The 24448-nt window shown below is 39.1% G+C and overlaps 1 protein-coding gene across 2 annotated transcripts in view; it reads right to left on the reverse strand.

The window, feature by feature from the left end:
• Window positions 1-24448, reverse strand: part of ptprt (protein tyrosine phosphatase receptor type T) — a 305407-nt gene that overhangs the window by 154713 nt on the left and 126246 nt on the right. For both annotated transcript variants that reach the window (XM_087799988.1, XM_087799990.1), the window contains exons 9-10: window positions 4949-5064; window positions 4699-4879 (exon numbers count right to left, since the gene is read on the reverse strand). In XM_087799988.1, the coding sequence (XP_087656114.1) occupies window positions 4699-4879; window positions 4949-5064 (297 nt within the window). The remainder of the gene's footprint in view (window positions 1-4698; window positions 4880-4948; window positions 5065-24448) is intronic.

Here is a 24448-nt window from a genome sequence, read left to right on the forward strand (position 1 = left end):
AAGAAACGCAATCAGATCCTGCTGCATCCATTCAAGAGCGTATCAGTCGTTCGTGTGCGTCGTCGTCTGAAAACACGCTTTTGTTTCACGGTATCTGTCGTGTAATGAGGTCGTTGTTGGTCCAGAATTCTCCCACATGCGTGTGTCATGGAGAAGAATACGCTTCCGTGACGAGACTAAAGCAGCTTCAACATCACCAGTTGATTTAGTCTCTTCATCGAACCTCCTTCCTCCTCCTCCTCTTCTTCTGCTCCCTTCTTTTCCCATTAACCCACCACAACACTTTAATTTAAATAGTTTTTTAAATGAATCTCCGTTTCCATTTTCTCTGTTTATTCCTCGACTTCTCTCCAGTGGCCCCTTCCCCTCCGTTTTATTACATTAAGACCTTGTTGTTTTAATAGAAATCTGTTTTTTAGTGTTGCGTTCAGGGGTCTGGAGGAGAACTTTACGGTGAAATATTTCACAATAAAAAAGTTTGTTTAGGTTTTGCTGCAGCGGCTGAAGACGCATCAACTCTTTGAGGAGAGAAACTAAAGCAGAGAAGTATTGATGTATATTTTTAATGAACATAACACATTATACTGGGTGGTATTTAAATATTCCATCACTGTAGTTCATGTTTAGAAGAATTTGAGTCGTGATTAAAAGCTTCTCATTTATTGTTGGTCTTTTTTAGCTTGAAAAGAAAAATGTCAGCTCAACGTTACCGTTCGTTTGAAGTCGTCAATTGAGGATAAAATGATGTTTGAAACAGACGATGGTTTGGAAACATATCAACGCAGATCCACTGGAGACTCACTCAAAGTAAAAAGTATCTTCAGTGGTTTTATTTCCCCTCTAAACTGAATTATTTTCCAAATATTTATGAACAGAAAACAAGCGTATTACCTGAACTAGTGCGAGTCAGATCACAGTGTATGTTGTGCTAATTATTCTATTTTTAGAGCCTTCAGTTTGTGTTCCCCTGCAGGAAGATTCTTTATTATGGACGCCGAGCGACTGCTGGACACATGTGTTGACGAGGCCGGGCAGCTGTCGCCGTGTCTCTGGAACACCAGTCGACCTGACAGTTACCTGACAAATAGGTGTTTGGATGGTTATGTTAATGGTGTCGTGTGGGCGGTGACGAGACCTGACGTTTGTCTGTGAGGCAAGTTTTTGTTTTGTTCCACTCAAACTTGTCCAGTGTCGTTACGCACAGAAGGACGGGGGGATGAAAGTGAAGGCTTGGATGTTTGACATCTACGTAAACAAAACAAGAAAAGAGAGAAACTTGACTCATGTTCACCAACAAAGAAGAATCTAGTGGGAAAAATGACAATAAACTACAAATATATTTGGGAAAGATTAATTCAGACGGATGGATGGATGGATGGATGGATGAAAGAGTGGCAACATGGCTGGATGGATTGTTGAAAAGATAGATGGATGAAGTTGACAAACGCAAGATGTGATGGTTGGATGTACTTATGGATGGATGGAAGACGGACATATGGATGGACGAATTGATCCGTCGATTAATGGATTCATTTATGAATCATGGATGGACGGATAAATTGACAAATGCAAGATGTGATAGTTGGATAGATGGATGGATGGATGGATGGATGGATGGATGGATGGATGGATGGATGGATGGATGGATGGATGGATGGATGGATGGATGGATGGATGGATGGATGGATGGATGGATGGATGGATGGATGATGGATGGATGGATGGATGGATGGATGATGGATGGATGGGTGGATGGACCAACGGATAGATAGATGGGTGGATGGATGGATGGATGGATGGATGGATGGATGGATGGATGGATGGATGGATGGATGGATGGATGGATGGATGGATGGATGGATGGATGGATGGATGGATGGATGGATGGATGGATGGATGGATGGATGGATGGATGGATGGATGGATGGATGGATGGATGGATGGATGGATGGATGGATGGATGGATGGATGGATGGATGGATGGATGGATGGATGGATGGATGGATGGATGGATGGATGGATGGATGGATGGATGGATGGATGGATGGATGGATGGATGGATGGATGGATGATGGATGGATGGATGGACCAACGGATAGATAGATGGGTGGATGGATGGATGGATGGATGGCAGAGGGATAGCTGAATGGATAGATGGATGGACGGACGCATTGATGGATGGATGCATTCGGAATGGATGGATGGATGGATGGATGGATGGATGGATGGATGGACGGACGGACGGACGGACAGACGGATGGATGGACGGACGGACGGATGGATGGTCAAGTTGGGAGCGCAGAAAGACAAATCAAGGAAAAGAAAAACAAAAGGGGAGGATAAAAGAAAATGGGAAACAGGGTAGAATGAAACATAACAATTGTCTCATAAGGAAAAATGATATAGCAAAATAATGAGGGAGGAAATAAGGAGGTAAAGAAAGAGGGGCAGTTGTGGGAACAAAGGTCTCTGTGCGGAAAAGGATGGAGAGATTGAGTGGATGGATGAAGGGAGGTTGAAATGATGAATAAAAATCTCAAAGGTGAGATTGAATGGAAAACGAGAGAAATAAAGAAGGAAGATGAGTCGAGAAAAAAACAGGGATCAGATAAACGAGAGAAAGGTTGAGAGGAAAAGAAAACAGAAGGATCATCATCATAATCATCATCATCTTCATCCTCATGTGTGAGAAACAATTACGTCTTGATGAGAAATGGTGTCGAACAATTGTTAGTGTAGAACCAGAAGAACTTCATCTCCAGAGTCCCTGGTGAACACTTGCTGTGAGTGTGTGTCTGTGTGTGAGTGTGTGTGTGTGTGTCCGTGTGTGTGTGTGTGTTTAGATGTCGAACCATCACCATCCAAACAACAATTAGCATCTTAGTGAACAATCACTGTTCTCGCCCCTAATTACTGCATCACAAGCAGGAGATTAACGGCTGTTAAATAAAAAACAATTAAGAACAAAACAATTACGGCTCTTTCTCGCCGTCGCCCCCTCCAGTTATGTTGTGTTGCCGCACGTCTGAGGAGACGAATGTGTGCGAGCGAGCCACGGCGTTCCCCGGACGCTCTGCAGATATTAGTCCGATCAGAGGGAGATCGTTTCTCCTCCGGAGGAGACTTGGAAAGAGATAAGAGGCTCAGGATCGTTAGGACGGAGTTTTGTTTATGACGATCCAGTTTATCACAGATGAGAGGAAATGAAGATCATCAATGAATTAACAGCACCGTCTGAGACAGAGCCTGAAGGATGGATGGATGGATGGATGGTGGATGGATGGATGGATGGATGGATGGATGGATGAACAAACGCAAGATGTGATGGTCGGATGTACTTATGGATGGATGGAAGACGGACGGGTGGATGGACGGATTGATCCGTTGATTAATGGATTCATTGATGAATTATGGATGGACGGATAAATTGACAAATGCAAGATGTGATAGTTGGATAGATGGATGGATGGATGGACGGATGGATGGATGGATGGATGGACGGATGGATGGACCCATGATTGGACCAACGGATAGATGGATGGATGCATGGATGCATGGATGGATGGATGGATGGATGGATGGATGGATGGATGGATGGATGGATGGATGGATGGATGGATGGATGGATGGATGGATGGATGGATGGATGGATGGATGGATGGATGGATGGATGGATGGATGGATGGATGGATGGATGGATGGATGGATGGATGGATGGATGGATGGATGGATGGATGGATGGATGGATGGATGGATGGATGGATGGATGGATGGATGGATGGATGGACGGATTGATCCGTTGATTAATGGATTCATTGATGAATTATGGATGGACGGATAAATTGACAAATGCAAGATGTGATAGTTGGATAGATGGATGGATGGACGGATGGATGGATGGATGGACGGATGGATGGACCCATGATTGGACCAACGGATAGATGGATGGATGCATGGATGCATGGATGGATGGATGGATGGATGGATGGATGGATGGATGGATGGATGGATGGATGGATGGATGGATGGATGGATGGATGGATGGATGGATGGATGGATGGATGGATGGATGGATGGATGGATGGATGGATGGATGGATGGATGGATGGATGGATAGAGGGATGGATGGATGGATGGATGGATGGATGGATGGATGGATGGATGGATGGATGGATGGATGGATGGATGGATGGATGGATGGATGGATGGATGGATGGATGGATGGATGGATGGATGGATGGATGGATGGATTGATGGATGGATGGATGGATGGATGGATGAAGGATGGATGAATGGATGGATGGATAAACAGATGTACGGATGGATGGATGGATGGATGGATGGATGGATGGATGGATGGATGGATGGATGGATGGATGGATGGATGGATGGATGGATGGATGGATGGATGGATGGATGGATGGATGGATGGATGGATGGATGGATGGATGGATGGATGGATGGATGGATGGATGGATGGATGGATGGATGGATGGATGGATGGATGGATGGATGGATGGATGGATGGATGGATGGATGGATGGATGGATGGATGGATGGATGGCGTTAGATAACTGTTAGAGGATAGTGCGTCAGTGTTTAGAGCGACCAGTAGATCGAAGCTGCTTCCACATCTCTAGTCGTGGATCAAGTTTCAAACGACCACCAAAGAGAATCCAACAGCTCCTCAGAACTCACCGTCCTCCTCCGTCTGCTTGACGATCTCCTCGCTCTCCTTGCTGCCCTCCGGGTTGGCCAGAACCAGCCGGAGTCGGACGGTGACGAAGGGTCTCAGGCCCCTCAGGGTGTAGTGAGAAGACGTCGGGATCAGCTCCTCCGCCGAAAACTCCTGCTGGTTGAACACGTACTGGTACTGGACCTGGAGACGAGCAGAGCGAGACCTCAGTCGACCGCCTCGAGGGTTGAAGTCGTGGTCGAGTTCGGTTACCGTCAGATTGTAGCTGTGGCAGCGAGTCACGGCGTAGCCGAACGTCTCCCACTGGATGGTGAGCTGGCGAGCTCGGATGTCGGCCACGTCTACGCTCTGAGGGCCGTGAACCGGATCTGGAAGGACGGAAGAAAAGTCAACAACACTTTTCAACGGGAACGGTGGATGGATGATCGGAAAAGAGCCACAGATCTCTGAACATCTCGTTAGAAGGACGGGACCGAGAACTCATCCGAACACTTTAAACACAAGAAGAAGGATGTGTCTCGTCTGCAGTTCATACTAAACTCTGCAGCCAGAATTCTGAGCTGCTCTAGTAGAATAACTCACATTTCTCCTTCAAACTCTTCACTGGCTGCCAGTTTCTTTCAGGATCATTTTAAAATTCTGGTTCTTACTTTCAGATCTATTCATGGTCAGACCTTCCATCAGTGATCTGATCCAGACTTACACCCCAGCTCGGGCTCTGAGGTCTGTGGATCAGAATCTACTGATGGTTCCTGAACTTCAGGACCAGAGGAGAGAAATCCTTCCAGACTGTTGCTCCTAAGCTTTGGAACCATCTCTGTGTTTGATGATCTACTGACTCCTTCAAGAAACATCTCTGTGTTTGATGATCTACTGACTCCTTCAAGAAACATCTGTGTTTGATGATCTACTGACTCCTTCAAGAAACATCTGTGTTTGATGATCTACTGACTCCTTCAAGAAACATCTGTGTTTGATGATCTACTGACTCCTTCAAGAAACATCTGTGTTTGATGATCTACTGACTCCTTCAAGAAACATCTGTGTTTGATGATCTACTGACTCCTTCAAGAAACATCTGTGTTTGATGATCTACTGACTCCTTTAAGAAACATCTGTGTTTTATGATCTACTGACTCCTTCAAGAAACATCTGTGTTTGATGATCTACTGACTCCTTCAAGAAACATCTCTGTGTTTGATGATCTACTGACTCCTTCAAGAAACATCTGTGTTTGATGATCTACTGACTCCTTCAAGAAACATCTGTGTTTGATGATCTACTGACTCCTTCAAGAAACATATGTGTTTGATGATCTACTGACTCCTTCAAGAAACATCTGTGTTTGATGATCTACTGACTCCTTCAAGAAACATCTGTGTTTGATGATCTACTGACTCCTTCAAGAAACATTTCAAGACACTTTTGTTTGAGCTTTTCCTTGATTCTCTGAGACTCCTGTGTTGTTCTCAGTATTGTTTTGATTGTTTAAGCGCTTTGTGACCCTGGTCTGGAAAAGCGTCCGCTGGAGCGAAAGGTAACAACGACGAAAACCACAAAATTTTGAAGCTCCAGGTTCAAACATCTCGAGATATATCTTGCAATTACTCCACATCCTGTCTGGACCGTCACTGTAGCATCGATCCACAAACATCTGTCTCCTCCTCGCCGTCGCCCACACATCACCGCTGGCTGGCGTCAGCGCCGGCATATGTTTGGGGGGTTTTCGTGTCGGCAGGTTCCGGGTTCCTGAACTGACAACACTCTGGCTAACAAGCGTGTTTCGCACTAAATCTTCCTTCCTGCCTAATTAGTTTCAATCAGACGCCGACAGGAGGAGGTCACTGCATCGTTCCAGGAGACCAAGATTCCGCCGCGACAAAGTCTAGCGTGAGGACGAAACATCTGCATTGCAGTGAGAAACAAGGATGGACAACAATACTCTGCAGTGGGGATTCAATCAATCGATAAACGTTTAATCGTCCATAAGAAATTACTCAATGAAACAATGAATTGCAATTAATTGCATTTTGAAATTTGAACCTGTAATTCCTGGCGAGTCCGCATGAGGGCGCATGTGACGCCAGGCGGAAAATGTTGTCACAACATGATCTGGATCTTATAGTCCATTTGTCTTTTAAACTATCGTAACAGTTTATTTTCATGTCTAAACCAGAAGGATGTGTCTCGCCTGCAGTTCATACAAAACTCTGCAGCCAGAATTCTGAGCCGCTCTAGTAGAAGAACTCACATTTCTCCTTCAAACTCTTCACTAGTTTCTTTCAGGATCATTTTAAAATTCTGGTTCTTACTTTCAGATCTATTCATGGTCAGACCTTCCATCAGTGATCAGTCGAGTGTATCCTCTCGTCCTCAGTCATCTGGAAGGATCCAATTGTTTCTTTTAGCCACGGATGACATAATGACTGCTGCCATCTAGAGGCCGGAATTTTAATAGTTTTTGGTAAAACAAAATTACTTTATTTTAAACAATCTTTATAGGAAAACTAACCATAAAGGCAATTAAGTAATGATTAAGATATATAAATAAAATAGTTAATGAATAAAAATGAATAAAATGTTATTTTTGAAGCCCCCCAAAAATTATATTTTGATGTGTTTTTGTAAATCTTATTTATGTATTTATTTTTAATTAAAAATCAATACAGCGGTGTGTAATGTGGCTGCAGAAACATGAAGAAAACGTATATATTTGTATACATACTGAACACAGAACTCTCTGCTCAAAACCGTTAATTAAACTTTTTGTTCACCAGCCAATCATAACAAAGACAACATTGGCTGCAGTTCAAGAGCTTCGCTGGAGACATTAAACGCTTGTTTCACCCCAGATCTTCTGAAAGATTATCCACATAAATCCAGATAAGACAATGGCATGGCAGATAATCCCTCTTAAAGGTCGACCGAGACAGACGGGTATTCGCTTGTGTTCGTCAAAAGGCTTAGAATAATTAGATCAGGGATTAAAACGGAAGAATCGCTAACATGCAACAGAAGTTTTTTCCAGTTCCAAGAGGACCTTTTGTTTGTTTGCGAGTCCAGACGTGGAGCTCCTGCTGCTCCTCGTGGTCTTAAGAGTCTGTGTTTCTACTTAAAAAGAGCAAATCCTGTAATCTGCCCCGGCCCTGATAAGACAGTTGCACATGACATTTGGCAGCCAGCGGAGCTACAGGGGGCCAGAAGCCGAAAAGAAAACCGGCGCCGGGGTCAGCGCAGCGGGCGGAATGCTTTTATACTTCCCACATACGGCGGCCGGATAATAAGACGTCACCGGATCTGAGCCATGCTAATGCCGAACGTTGCATTTTTAATTGATGCGAAGGCAAACAAAGCTGCGGGTCGTCACAGAAGACGGAGATACGTCCGCCCACTCCACCGCCGTCAGAACTCCCAGAAGGTCCTCGAGATGGAGGAGCCGAGATCTGGGCCGGCAGAGGTCGCGTCTCAATGTGGAAAAGGTCGAGGTGATCATCGTGAATCCACTCTGAAGATAATTGTGCGTTCAGACATCGTTGCTACGCGAGCGATCAGACGATTGAGACGCACACAGTAGTTTTAATCTATTGTGTGAAGGCAGGAGGCTTCACAGGAAACATTGGAAATACTTTTAGAATAACATGAGATGAGGTCAAGTAACTAAGTTAGTCATATTTATAGAACACTTTTCCAGACCAGGATCACAAAGCGCTTAAAGAATCAAGACAATACCCACTAAAATATATACTTTAAAGGTAAAGATAACACCGAGACAAACACAAGAGTCTCAGAGAATCAAGGAAAAGCTTGAATAAAAGTGTCTTGAGATGTTTCTTGAAGGAGTCAGTAGATCATCAAACACAGAGATGGTTCCAAAGCTTAGGAGCAACAGTCTGGAAGGATTTCTCTCCTCTGGTCCTGAAGTTCAGGAACCATCAGTAGATTCTGATCCACAGACCTCAGAGCCCGAGCTGGGGTGTAAGTCTGGATCAGATCACTGATGGAAGGTCTGACCATGAATAGATCTGAAAGTAAGAACCAGAATTTTAAAATGATCCTGAAAGAAACTGGCAGCCAGTGAAGAGTTTGAAGGAGAAATGTGAGTTCTTCTACTAGAGCGGCTCAGAATTCTGGCTGCAGAGTTTAGTATGAACTGCAGGCGAGACACATCCTTCTGGTTTAGACACTAAATAAACTGTACAATAGTGTAAACGACACAAACACATTATAAATGGATTATAAAATCCAAATCATGTTGTTTTTCCATAGTTTAGACATTTTTAGAATTTTCTCTCAGTCAAAACTGTTTTTGGTCAGTTTTCTGCAAAACTGACATTCAGAAAAAAAAAAACACTTCAAAAAACATTGCAAGGTTACAAGAATATTAAAATATATATATATATATATATTTTTTAATGGAAATGATATTGGGATGTTTTGAAAGATAATAATAATAATCCAAATAATAATAATAATTGATGTATAGGTAATGTTATTTCCTAAAGTTTACCATTTTAAAGAATGAACTAAAGAATAAGGAACATGGCCAAAAATATATTTTTGTAAGACAATGTAAATTGGTAAATCATTTAATATGTTAAATCAACTTTCACTTAATTAATGGGAAATACATTTTGTTTTTTTTTGAGTAACATGAGATGATGTCAAGTGGAACATTTAGAAACATTAAAAACAAAGACTTACTTTTAAATGTATTTTTGTAATGTATTTTAAAAGTTGTTTGATATAAAAAAAAAATAAAGAATATATATATTTTAATAACCTAAAAATCAAATTACTGAAACACACAAAAGGTAATATTATTTAAATTAAAATTAAAGAACAGAATAATCCAACCAGGGGCAGATTTACTGAGATCACAGTTTACTTGAACTAAATAGTAGTATTTAGAAGTTACAGTACTGTGGAGGTCTGGACCGCTGAGGTGTGTCATATCTTTCCATCTATTTTGCATCTTCAAAAGTCAGGTGTGTTGCGTGTCTCCGCACACATCAATAACACAACACATTTATTCAAGTCAAATAAAGCTCGTGTGATCGTCCAGGTCTGAGACTGAGAATCGAATGATGCTCCTGCGATCATCACACCTCAATTACGCAGAGATAATCTGTCATCACCAGGCCGAGGAGATGGAATTAAATCAGCAGGAATAGCAATAAATCAAAGTCCACTTCTACACAAACCACGTTAGCCAAAATTAAATTTGGGCTCAGAGGGAACAGAACCAAAATACCAGTCCAGCCGCCACAATAACAATCCGGCTCAGTCACTCATCTTCCAACTGGGATTGAACGGGAGCTAATCTTTCAGATAATCTGGCTGCTGCTCGACGGGGAATCTTCGAGCACAGACTCATTTCTGTCGGAGCCAAAGCTGATAAGAGCTGAGGAGGAGTTGACAATGAACAAAAGATTTTTACCAGTGAAGGTTTTTGGCAGAAGAACTTTTCATTAGTATATTCAAAGAAAACTGCCAAGTCTTCTTTTTAAAGTGAAAAATCGAGACTCATGTCAACGACAACAACAAAGAAATAAGAAAAACGCTGATTCTGGAGCCTTTCCCGGCTACTCAGGGCGAGAGGCAGGAGACACCCTGAACAGAACACCCAGAGATGTTTCTGGTTAAACCCTTTCACTTGAACAAAGAACGGAAATTGGATCAGGTTTAAAGTCACATAATTTACTTGCAAGTGAGAATAACACAGAGTTTACATGTCGACCTGAATCCTTTCTGAAGCTGATAGTTCACTGTTATATGAATGTCGTAGTTTAAACAAGTCGTTAATTATCTTCCTCCAGAGTTTATACCAAATACAAGCTTGAATTAAGTACTATGACTCAAGGTCAGGGGTGACGTTCACTGCTTCAAAGATTTTACTCCCTCATTTATTTCCTAAGAAGTACAATCAGTAGTTAATTATATGTAGTGAAGTATTTTTGATACACATGCTTTAGCGCAGGTCTTTCCAATCGTATATATCGCGTACTATACAAATACATAAGCCCATCACTTAAATAAAAAAACATTTAAACAATGAACAAACACACCAACAAACTATCACAGTACAAATATAGTCTACAACACTACACAAAAAAGAAACTCTGAAACATTGCTTGAAAAATTGCTGAAATACATGCCCCTTTAAGAAAAATCAACCACACAAAGTAGCCCATTAGAAGCACACAACAAGACCATTGTTCATACAGACACATGAAAACAAAAGCCACTAAATAATCCTTCAATAATTAACACAACTGGAAAGGCACGAGGACAGTACACACCTCTTGGTGGCTGGATGTCGTACACTAGTACTACACTATTACACATGTGTCATTTTTGCCACATGAATACGAGCAACATGCTCCCCTGGACGTCAGACAGAGGACGGGCACAGAACCAATGGTCGGCGCCAGGGTTTCCATCCCTCATTAATCTGGACGGGTCAAAGGTCGGGATGTTGGGGACGACAGGGCATTTTTCCTGAGCACAGCTGGCAGACGGCGTGACAAGGCCAGACAATGTTTGTCGCCACACAGGGTCTTCGGTTCCCCCCGCGGTCAGCGGGCGGCGGCAGGTGACCCTTCGTACGGCCATTAAAACAGGACAAGCGAGGTTGCAAATCGCTTCAGGCCGTCTGGCTGAACAACAATGTGGTCCATAAATGAGAGCCGTGTGCCTGTGAGTGACGAGTCTGGACATCCTGCTCACTTTGACACCGGATGAATCAGGGGCGTCCACACCTTGATGTACTCCACAATACTACACATATATACTTGTTACTACACTATCACAACACCAGAGTCAAGTATTCCACAATACTACACATATATATACTTGTTACTATACTATCACAACACCAGAGTCAAGTACTGGACAATACTACACATATATACTTGTTACTACACTATCACAACACCAGAGTCAAGTACTGGACAATACTACACATATATACTTGTTACTACACTATCACAACACCAGAGTGAAGTACTGGAAAAAGCTATACATATATACTTGTTACTACACTATCACAACACCAGAGTCAAGTACTCCACAATACTACACATATATACTTGTTACTACACTATCACAACACCAGAGTCAAGTACTCCACAATACTACACATATATAATTGTTACTACACTATCACAACACCAGAGTCAAGTACTACACAATACTACACATATATACTTGTTACTACACTATCACAACACCAGAGTCAAGTACTCCACAATCTACACATATATACTTGTTACTACACTATCACAACACCAGAGTCAAGTACTACACAATACTGCACATATATACTTGTTACTACACTATCACAACACCAGGGTCAAGTATTCCACAATACTACACATATATATACTTGTTACTATACTATCACAACACCAGAGTCAAGTACTGGACAATACTACACATATATACTTGTTACTACACTATCACAACACCAGAGTCAAGTACTGGAAAATACTACACATATATACTTGTTACTACACTATCACAACACCAGAGTCAAGTACTCCACAATACTACACATATATACTTGTTACTACACTATCACAACACCAGAGTCAAGTACTACACAATACTACACATATATACTTGTTACTACACTATCACAACACCAGATTAAAGTACTGGACAATACTATACACATATACTTGTTACTACACTATCACAACACCAGAGTCAAGTATTCCACAATACTACACATAAATACTTGTTACTACACTATCACAACACCAGAGTCAAGTATTCCACAATACTATACACATATACTTGTTACTACACTATTACAACACCAGAGTCAAGTACTACACAATACTACACATATATTCTTGTTACTACACTATCACAACACCAGAGTTAAGTACTCCACAATACTACACATATATTCTTGTTACTACACTATCACAACACCAGAGTTAAGTACTCCACAATACTACACATATATTCTTGTTACTACACTATCACAACACCAGAGTCAAGTATTCCACAATACTACACATAAATACTTGTTACTACACTATCACAACACCAGAGTCAAGTATTCCACAATACTATACACATATACTTGTTACTACACTATCACAACACCAGAGTCAAGTATTCCACAATACTACACATATATACTTGTTACTACACTATCACAACACCAGAGTCAAATACTACACAATACTACACATATATACTTGTTACTACACTATTACAACACCAGAGTCAAGTACTACACAATACTACACATATATTCTTGTTACTACACTATCACAACACCAGAGTTAAGTACTCCACAAAACTACACATATATTCTTGTTACTACACTATCACAACACCAGAGTCAAGTACTGGACAATACTATAAATATATACTTGTTACTACACTATCACAACACCAGAGTCAAGTACTGGACAATACTATACATATATACTTGTTACTACACTATCACAACACAAGAGTCAAGTACTGGACAATACTACACATATATACTTGTTACTACACTATCACAACACCAGAGTCAAGTACTGGACAATACTACACATATACGTATACTTGTTACTACACTATCACAACACCAGAGTCAAGTAATGGACAATACTACACATATATACTTGTTACTACACTATCACAACACCAGAGTCAAGTACTCGACAATACTTCACATATATACTTGTTACTACACTATCACAACACCAGAGTCAAGTACTGGACAATACTACACATATATCCTTGTTACTACACTATCACAATACCAGAGTCAAGTACTGGACAATACTACACATATATCCTTGTTACTACACTATCACAATACCAGAGTCAAGTACTGGACAATACTACACATATATACTTGTTACTACACTATCACAACACCAGAGTCAAGTACTGGACAATACTACACGTATATCCTTGTTACTACAGTATCACGATATATCGTATCGTTGTCATTGTATCTGGGTTATTTGAACTTTGCATGATATTAAACCGAAAATCTAACAAATCAAATCTACATCTTTTTACAGTTTCTTAAGGTATTTTCTAAAGTTTTTCTCCAACATCTCCTCGAGGCTCAAACAATACTAATCGTTACTGTTTCTCCCCAAAGAACGACTGCAGGACGTTCGTATCATTGTTTAAATGATGGATCAAGTGAGTGACGAGCACCAGGTTAAGATATTCTTCATGAAATAATCAAGGAAGCGACTGAACGTGAAGGTGTCACAGAGCGAGGCGTCGTCACGTCCAGGAGCCCGTCAAGGGCCACCAGGATGTTTTGGCGGCAGATATCTAGTTCAGCAGCCGGCCAGCCGTTGTGTTCTGGGACGCCTCTCTGATCCTGATGAACGAGCGCCACAGAGTGAGCCATTAATTCAAAGACTTGAGGGAAGCAGGTCCAGGAGGCGGAGCAGGAGGGAGGAGCAGGAATCCATCTTCAGGCCTCCTGACGCTCTTCATCTCGCTCGCTTTGTGCTCCTTGTATTCACACACTTTGACACGATGACTGCGGGATCACCTGTGTGGAGGCTGGAATTAGGTCGTTTGTGTCGTCGAATTGTCAGAAAATATATCAGTTTTATGTCATAAATAATAATTCAACTTTCTTTGGGGTTATCCTTAATGCTAATTTAGCTTCATTGCTAATTTACCAGTTTCACGCCTTTAAGAAAATAAAACATCTTGAGATGGATCTGAAACCAACTTTCATGTCTGTGTTAGTCTTTTTGTCGTACTTTTTTTCTTCCCCCAACAGAGGTTAATGCTTCATGATAATGCTAATGTAGCTTCTTAGAAGCTAATTTGGCAACATTTTGCATGTACAAAATAGTCTAATTATAAAGTAAAGCAGCTCTAAGAATTGCCAAGCTAACAGACCTAATTTTTCATATAAATCATTAAAACATACCTTAAACGCTAGAATACATTAGACGGGTATAGATTAGCAAAAAGATTACAAGTATTTTAAGTTGAAATAATGCATCACCTACGAAAAATTGTTGTTTTACGAATGTAACGAGACAAATTTCGACATTTGATTTATTGGATTTTATTAATATATTTATTTCCTACATTATTTGTATTTGTTCCAAAAATGAGTCGCTGTCATATAAACCTGTAATGTATCTAAAAAAAAACTATTACAACAAATAAAACATAGTAACTTGTTCCTAGCTGCAGCATCTTCATGCTAATGGGTACTTTCAAAATAGCATACAGTACACAAGTATTTCAAGTAAGTGTAATGGAAAATATCAAAATATTGTCTATAATGTTTTTTACGTCAAATCTTTTTTTTGACTATAGTTCTTTAATAGTTTAAAGTTCATCTTAGTGCATTTAAAATAAAATCAATTTTTTTTTTATGTACAATAACATGCAAATATTCACAGCGTTTGTTGATTTTTGTGTTGCAATTAAACTTCTGGACACTAGATGGCAGCAGTCATTACATCCTTTGCAGATGAAGGAACAATGAAATCCCTGCGACGACTGAGGACGAGAGGATACAGTCGACTCCAGCTGCTTTTAAAGCTGATGTTTCATGTTCACAAGCCATTTCAGCTGTCGCTAAGTAATGTGAACAAAAATTGCCTTTGAGTGAATTTTGTGGAAACAAAGATCCTATAAAAAGTATATTTCAGGTTAAAGACACAAGCGACGCCACAAGGAAAAACATCTCTGAGATAAACCGAACAACTTTATGACGTCCAACCTCACATCGGTGACGGTCGATGAAACGAAATCGCCGCTGAGCAAAAACCACATTTTAAAAAGTGAAGTACGGCGGTGATAAAGCGCTGTCGACCGGCGCGCCGCGGCTACTTCAGCGGCTATAATTGCACTTTTATTTTCCGGAGGAGAACAAAAGGTAGCAGGTGCGCTTCATTACGTCCTCGCCGGCCACCGAGTCCGACCCATGATTCACGCCGCGGCTGCTGTCGGGAGGAAAAAAAAACCAAACACAAATCCACATCTGTGTTTTCACCTCAGAGCAGAAAGTAAAAGAATGGTCCGTGACAAACGGCGTGAAGAAAGCTCTCCGGCGGGAGGTCGGCAAGTGTGTGAACAAGTGTGCGGGGAAATCATTGGGCGGCGGCTCAGGCCAGAGGCGAGCCACACAAGTAATGGAGATCTCGCCTGTGATGCTGCTCCGGAGGCAAGAAGACGCTCCATTGTGCGACACCGAGGTTACACACCTTATCTACGTCAGCTGATGGAATCACAAACGCACTTTTCTGTTCGACAGCAACACAAAGAATCCACTTCCTGTTCAAGTGTCGCAGAGTTTTATCCAAACTGTTTTGAAATGTTGTTAAATTATGTTGAATTATGTTGTCGATTATTGATCCACAAACATACACATTTATATATAATCTTGGGAAAGTGTTGCCCGACTTTATGGACCTAAATTTGTGTCAAACCTTCAATATTAATTGCACAAAGTTTTTACAGCTTTAAAATCAGATCATTAATTCCAAAAAGAAATATGAAGCAATTATTTTAAGCTGCCTATGTTTTAAAATGCATGAATACATTTTAAAATTTAACGTCTGAAGAAATGACCAAAAAAAGTTATGGAGTAAAAAATCCAATAAATACAATTATACATAAAAAGATAAAACTAAAAGATTTAGATGAATATGAATTCACTTTTAGAAATGATGTTTTTTTGTTTTTTTTACAATTAATTATTTTAAAATGAATATTTATTTTACATATAATTTTGATTATATTATAATTGTTTACGATAAATGACGTTGTTTTTTTACATTCTTACATTCAATTTCAAGTTTTTCCAATTAAACGTATTCATGCCTCGTCATGCAACAGTAATTGAAATTTCATTTCGGATTTTGGGGGATTTTTATTTAGTTAAAAATCCGGGTTAGAAATTCATAAATTCAAAATATTTAATGGAACCCGTTTACTTCCAAGTCCTTTGTACTTATGTGTTCCTCGTCTGTTCGTAGCCAGATATAAAGTGTTGAAAAGTAAATATAACCTCTTGAAGTTATTTGTTAACGTAAATAATTAAAATAAAAGGATTACAATTTTCAAAATTCAATGTTTCGTCCATAGTTTATCAAGATGTTTCAATGAAGTAACAAAACTTTTTTGCTTGTGTTTTGTTATTATTGTTTATATTCTTAATATATACAAATAAATGTATTTTGTGATGTCTTTGAATATTTACTTTTTTCTGCTCTAAAATATTTGTTATAATATATTTTCTCTTCAAAATTTTATACATATTTATGTATATATATTATCCTTTTCTTATCTGAATGCTAAATGAATGTATATTCAATTAAATGAATAATGTATTATAGATTTTTTTTATACATGCAACATATTTATATTCTTTCTTAATTCACGTCAGTCATCGATCCGTCTCGGCCCAACATTCCAAGATGTCTGCCGGCGCTCCAGCGCACCTTCATTAGAGAAATATCTCGCCGGTGTCTTCAACAAGCGATCGGCCTCTTCATCAGCCCAACTTTCAGATCCTTGTTAAAGTGGCTCATTGGCTCGTGCAGCAGCCGCTCACGTGCAAAGATCACATCCATCAATTAAAAGACGGCTCAAAACAAATCACATAAATCAAAGGGCTTCGCTGCGACACCCTGCAGCTCCGCCGCGCAGATAAATTGAATTAAGTCGGCGAGAAGTGGACGGCTTCTAGAGGATTCTAATTACGTCGCGCTGCAAGAGACGGAGCTGCTGAGAGTTCCTCTGGAGGTGTTCGAACTCTGGAGCCGTTTCAGCTCAATTATTGCCATCAAGACAGATGGAGCGTCGCTAGCATGAATGCTAACGTGGTGATTTGAGGTTGACTTCTGAGACACTTGATTTCTTCATCGACTTTTAACCCCCCCAACAGAGTTTAGCTTTTTATTTACTTGTTTTTCAATTAGCGAATTCCATGCTAGCGTTTTGCTAGCACTGTTTCCCGCCATTTCTGTGTATCTGACTTGTGTCTTTATTTATCGTTAGCTCAACAGTTGTTTTTATGTACCTGTGCATTAGTGCATTACCTTTAAACCCCTGATCACACAGTTAAGCTTTCTTTTTTACTTATTTTTGTATTAGCGTATACAATGCTAGCTTTTGCTAGCACTGTTTTCCCGCCCTTTCTGTGTATCTGACTTGTGTCTTTATTTATCGTTAGCTCAACAGTTGTTTTTATGTACCTGTGCATTAGTGCATTACCTTTAAACCCCTGATCACACAGTTAAGCTTTCTTTTTTACTTATTTTTGTATTAGCGTATACAATGCTAGCTTTTGCTAGCACTGTTTTCCCGCCATTTCTGTGTATCTGAATTGTGTCTTTATTTATCGTTAGCTCAACAGTTGTTTTTATGTACCTGTGCATTAGTGCATTACCTTTAAACCCCTGATCACACAGTTAAGCTTTCTTTTTTACTTATTTTTGTATTAGCGTATACAATGCTAGCTTTTGCTAGCACTGTTTTCCCGCCCTTTCTGTGTATCTGACTTGTGCCTTTATTTATCGTTAGCTCAACAGTTGTTTTTATGTACCTGTGCATTAGTGCATTACCTTTAAACCCCTGATCACACAGTTAAGCTTTCTTTTTTACTTATTTTTATATTAGTGTATACAATGCTAGCTTTTGCTAGCACTGTTTTCCCGCCCTTTCTGTGTATATGACTTGTGTCTTTATTTATCGTTAGCTCAACAGTTGTTTTTATGTACCTGTGCATTAGTGCATTACCTTTAACCCCTGATCACACAGTTAAGCTTTCTTTTTTACTTATTTTTATATTAGTGTATACAATGCTAGCTTTTGCTAGCACTGTTTTCCCGCCCTTTCTGTGTATCTGACTTGTGTCTTTATTTATCGTTAGCTCAACAGTTGTTTTTATGTACCTGTGCATTAGTGCATTACCTTTAAACCCCTGATCACACAGTTAAGCTTTCTTTTTTACTTATTTTTGTATTAGCGTATACAATGCTAGCTTTTGCTAGCACTGTTTTCCCGCCATTTCTGTGTATCTGAATCGTTTCTTTAATTATTGTTAGCTGATGGTTATTTTTTAATGTACCTGTCTGTTAGTGCGTTAAATTTTAACCCCAAACCATTTTTTCTTTACTTTTTTTCTTTTTTTTTTTTACTTACTAACACTGGATTTGCTGTCATTTCTCTGTATCTGACTACAGTCGCTACATTAAGATGAACAAATATTTTTTCGACTCCAAAAAGAACAGTAAAAAAAGAATTTGTTGCTATACAGTAAAACATTAACTGCAAAACACACACTTACTGTTAAGGATAAGCTAACAATTAATAAAGACACAAGTCAGAAGCACAGAAACGGCAGGAAACCAGTGTTAGTTAAAGAAATCATGGAAATCGCTTATGCAAAAATAAATAAATTCAATTATTCGGGGGAAAAAGTTCACACACTAACAGACAGTTACATTAAAAAAAATAACTATAAGCTGACAATAAATAAAGACACAAGTCAGAAACACAGAAATGGCGGGAAAACAGTGCTAGCAGAAGCTAGCATGGAAAACGCTAATACAAAAACAAGTAAATAAAAAGCTAAACTCTGTGTGTTCAGGGGTTAAAAGTTAACTAACTAACTCAAAGGTACATTAAAAAAACAACAACTATAAGCTGACGATAAATAAAGACACAAGTCAGATACACATAAATGGCGGGAAAATGTGCGTTAAAGCGTATTTTCTGATTCCGATGTGTCCATGAACCCTGAACTTTGAGTGACATCCATCACATCCACAGTCATGTATACGGGGATGATTCGTCGCTGATGTGATATCGTGGCGAGGAGGAAGTGCTCTGAGACGACGCACTAACCTGATTGAAAATGGAGCAGAAATTAAATCTACTTCAAACCGGGCTTTATTAATACCGCGGCGGCCGGCGGGCGCAGGACGAGACAATTGAGTTGTAGCAATTTGAGGAAGGATGAAGCGGCGCAGGAAGAAAGAGCTGCCGCCGAGAATTTGTTCAATAAAGAAATGCAGATAAAGAAGAATGAATGGAGCGGCGGAGAGAGAGAGAGGGAGGACAAAAGGATGGATGGATGAAAAGAACCATCAGTTGTGTTTGAAGCTCCAGTCAGAGAAACATACCTGTGCAGGCTAGCCAGGGTCAGAGGCAGCGCAAGTGTTTGAAAGTGTGTTATGGTGGTTTTAAAGATGTATCTTTGTGTGTTTTAGTGTGTGTTTTAGTGTGTGTTTTGAGCACCTGTGCAAGTACTTTTTCGCATGTATGCTGCTAGTGTTACAATCATGTCTATATTAGTGTATTTACTAAATGTACCTGTGTATTTGTGTACCTGTGTATTTGTGTGTTAGTGTGTTTCTAAATTTACCTCTGTATTTGTGTGTTAGTGTTTAACTAAATGTGTGTGTGTAAGTGTGTTTCTAAATGTACCTGTGTATTTGTGTGTTAGTGTATAACTAAATGTGTGTGTGTGTTAGTGTGTTTCTAAATGTACCTGTGTATTTGTGCGTTGGTGTGTAACTAAATGTGTCTTTGTGTTAGTGTGTTTCTAAATGTACCTGTGTATTTGTGTGTTAGTGTGTTTCTAAATGTACCTGTGTATTTGTGTGTTAGTGTGTTTCTAAATGTACCTGTGTATTTGTGTGTTAGTGTGTTTCTAAATGTACCTGTGTATTTGTGTGTTAGTGTGTTTCTAAATGTACCTGTGTATTTGTGTGTTAGTGTGTTTCTAAATGTACCTGTGTATTTGTGTGTTAGTGTATAACTAAATGTGTGTGTGTGTTAGTGTGTTTCTAAATGTACCTGTGTATTTGTGCGTTGGTGTGTAACTAAATGTGTCTGTGTGTTAGTGTGTTTCTAAATGTACCTGTGTATTTGTGTGTTAGTGTGTTTCTAAATGTACCTGTGTATTTGTGCGTTGGTGTGTAACTAAATGTGTCTGTGTGTTAGTGTGTTTCTAAATGTACCTGTGTATTTGTGTGTTAGTGTGTTTCTAAATGTACCTGTGTATTTGTGTGTTAGTGTATAACTAAATGTGTGTGTGTGTTAGTGTGTTTCTAAATGTACCTGTGTATTTGTGTGTTAGTGTATAACTAAATGTGTGTGTGTGTTAGTGTGTTTCTAAATGTACCTGTGTATTTGTGTGTTAGTGTGTTTCTAAATGTACCTGTGTATTTGTGTGTTAGTGTATAACTAAATGTGTGTGTGTGTTAGTGTGTTACTAAATGTACCTGTGTATTTGTGCGTTGGTGTTTAACTAAATGTGTCTGTGTGTTAGTGTGTTTCTAAATGTACCTGTGTATTTGTGTGTTAGTGTGTTTCTAAATGTACCTGTGTATTTGTGTGTTAGTGTGTTTCTAAATGTACCTGTGTATTTGTGTGTTAGTGTATAACTAAATGTGTGTGTGTGTTAGTGCGTTTCTAAATGTACCTGTGTATTTGTGCGTTGGTGTTTAACTAAATGTGTCTGTGTGTTAGTGTGTTTCTAAATGTACCTGTGTATTTGTGTGTTAGTGTGTTTCTAAATGTACCTGTGTATTTGTGTGTTAGTGTATAACTAAATGTGTGTGTGTGTTAGTGTGTTTCTAAATGTACCTGTGTATTTGTGCGTTGGTGTTTAACTAAATGTGTCTGTGTGTTAGTGTGTTTCTAAATGTACCTGTGTATTTGTGTGTTAGTGTTTAAATGTGTCTGTGTATTTGTGTGTTTCTGAATGTAAAGGTTTGTTTTGGTCCAGTCAAACGACAACACCAGGACCTCAGATGAGCCTAACATGAGAATAAGTGCGACAGTGAAGCAACACAAAAGGCAAGTGTGAGGATGAAAGGATAAGAAACGGAAGATAGACGGCGAGCGGGGGGGCAGACGGACGCATCAAAGCCATGAAAGGAAGAGTCAAAGTGAGCGATAATGAGCCAGTGGATGGCGCCGCCCGAGGTTCAGCACCTGAAGTCAACCAGTAATTGGTGAAGAATGAGACTCGGGCTTCGACCCGGAACTGGAGCGACGGAAAAACACGGAGACGGCGAACGTTCAGATAAAGAAGAGAGCGAGGTCGGGGCGGCCGGAGGGTTCGAAATAACAGCCGACGATCAACGTCATGTCGGCCAATTACGCTGGAATTAGAGAAGAAAACCGAGGAAAACTCCTTCAGCGACGTGTGCTGTGATCAAATGATGCGCTTCGACTCTGACAAGATCTTTTTAATCTTCACTGTTTTATTCATATCTTCGTGTATTTGAGAGTAACGTTGAGAGTAAAGTTTGAGAGTAAAGTTTTAGAGTAACATAGAGAGTAAAGTTTGAGAGTAAGGTTTGAGAGTATAGTTTGAGACTAAAGTTTGAGAGTATAGTTTGAGAGTATAGTTTGAGAGTATGGTTTGAGAGTAAAGTTTGAGAGTAACGTTTGAGAGTAACGTTTGAGAGTAAAGTTTGAGAGAAACTTTTGAGAGTAACGTTGAGAGTAACGTTTGAGAGTAAAGTTTGAGAGAAACTTTTGAGAGTAACGTTGAGAGTAACGTTTGAGAGTAAAGTTTGAGAGAAAGTTTGAGAGTAACGTTTGAGAGTAAAGTTTGAGAGTAAAGTTTGAGAGAAACGTTTGAGAGTAACGTTGAGAGTAAAGTTTGAGAGTATAGTTTTTTGAGAGTAAAGTTTGAGAGTAACGTTTGAGAGTAAAGTTTGAGAGAAACGTTTGAGAGTAAAGTTTGAGAGAAACGTTTGAGAGTAACGTTGAGAGTAAAGTTTGAGAGTAAAGTTTGAGAGTATAGTTTTTTGAGAGTAAAGTTTGAGAGTAACGTTTGAGAACAAAGTTTGAGAGTAAAGTTTGAGAGTAAAGTTTGAGAGTAACGTTTGAGAGTAACGTTGAGAGTAAAGTTTTAGAGTAAAGTTTGAGAGTAACGTTGAGAATAAAGTTTGAGAGTAACGTTTGAGAATAAAGTTTGAGAGTAAAGTTTGAGAATAAAGTTTGAGAGTAAAGTTTGAGAGTAACGTTTGAGAGTAAAGTTGAGAGTAACATTTTAGAGTAACGTTTGAGAATAAAGTTTGAGAGTAAAGTTTGAGAGTAAAGTTTAAGAGTAAAGTTGAGAGTAAAGTTTGAGAGTAACGTTTGAGAGTAACGTTTGAGAGTATAGTTTTTTGAGAGTAAAGTTTGAGAGTAACGTTTGAGAATAAAGTTTGAGAGTAACGTTTGAGAGTAACGTTTGAGAATGAAGTTTGAGAGTAAAGTTTGAGAGTAACGTTTGAGAACAAAGTTTGAGAGTAAAGTTTGAGAGTAACGTTTGAGAGTAAAGTTGAGAGTAAAGTTTGAGAGTAACGTTTGAGAGTAACGTTGAGAGTAAAGTTTGAGAATAAAGTTTGAGAGTAACGTTTGAGAGTAACGTTTGAGAATAAAGTTTGAGAGTAAAGTTTGAGAGTAACGTTTGAGAGTAAAGTTGAGAGTAACATTTGAGAGTAACGTTTGAGAATAAAGTTTGAGAGTAAAGTTTGAGAGTAAAGTTTGAGAGTAAAGTTGAGAGTAAAGTTTGAGAGTAACGTTTGAGAGTAACGTTTGAGAGTATAGTTTTTTGAGAGTAAAGTTTGAGAGTAAAGTTTGAGAGTAACGTTTGAGAGTAACGTTTGAGAATAAAGTTTGAGAGTAAAGTTTAAGAGTAACGTTTGAGAGTATAGTTTTTTGAGAGTAAAGTTTGAGAGTAACGTTTGAGAATAAAGTTTGAGAGTAACGTTTGAGAGGAACGTTTGAGAATAAAGTTTGAGAGTAAAGTTTGAGAGTAACGTTTGAGAGTAAAGTTGAGAGTAACATTTGAGAGTAACGTTTGAGAATAAAGTTTGAGAGTAAAGTTTGAGAGTAAAGTTTGAGAGTAAAGTTGAGAGTAAAGTTTGAGAGTAACGTTTGAGAGTAACGTTTGAGAGTATAGTTTTTTGAGAGTAACGTTTGAGAGTAACGTTTGAGAGTATAGTTTTTTGAGAGTAAAGTTTGAGAGTAAAGTTTGAGAGTAACGTTTGAGAGTAACGTTTGAGAATAAAGTTTGAGAGTAAAGTTTAAGAGTAACGTTTGAGAGTATAGTTTTTTGAGAGTAAAGTTTGAGAGTAACGTTTGAGAATAAAGTTTGAGAGTAAAGTTTTTTGAGAGTAACGTTTGAGAATAAAGTTTGAGAATAAAGTTTGAGAGTAAAGTTTGAGAGTAACGTTTGAGAGTAAACTTTTAAAGCTCAGCCACTGTGACTCACTCAAATGTCACTTTCTTAATAACAACCGTTTCAAAAACAAAAGGTTAAAGGTCGAGCGTGAAGTTTGTAAACGAGGCTGAGAGGAGACGAGGGTTTTGTGCTCAGACAGCATCTTAAATGTCACGACAGCGAGTCAACAATCATCTCACAAAACACCCGCTGAGCCTTTGTGCGAGTGTGTCGTCACCTTTCAACACCTCTGTGTGTGTTTGCTTCAAACATGGAGGTTCAATTAGCAACATGGTCACATGACTCCAGTCATTGTTCAACAACCAAAACAAACAACAACAACAACAACAACAACAACAACAACACGTCTACATTAAAACATGTTGAATAAATCTTTAAAAAGGTCGATCAAGACTTTATGTAGAAGTTATAGAAGAAAAGAAAATAATTAAATATCATAACAACTCAAATTAGAAAACACTAAAACAATGAAAGATGACATTTTGACATAAACAAATAAAATAAATATACACTTAATATATAGGAATAAATATATGTAAACATATATGCAT

This window comes from Callionymus lyra, chromosome 10 (genome assembly GCF_982586985.1).
Source record: "Callionymus lyra chromosome 10, fCalLyr1.hap1.1, whole genome shotgun sequence".
In the NCBI taxonomy this organism is placed as follows: domain Eukaryota; kingdom Metazoa; phylum Chordata; class Actinopteri; order Syngnathiformes; family Callionymidae; genus Callionymus; species Callionymus lyra.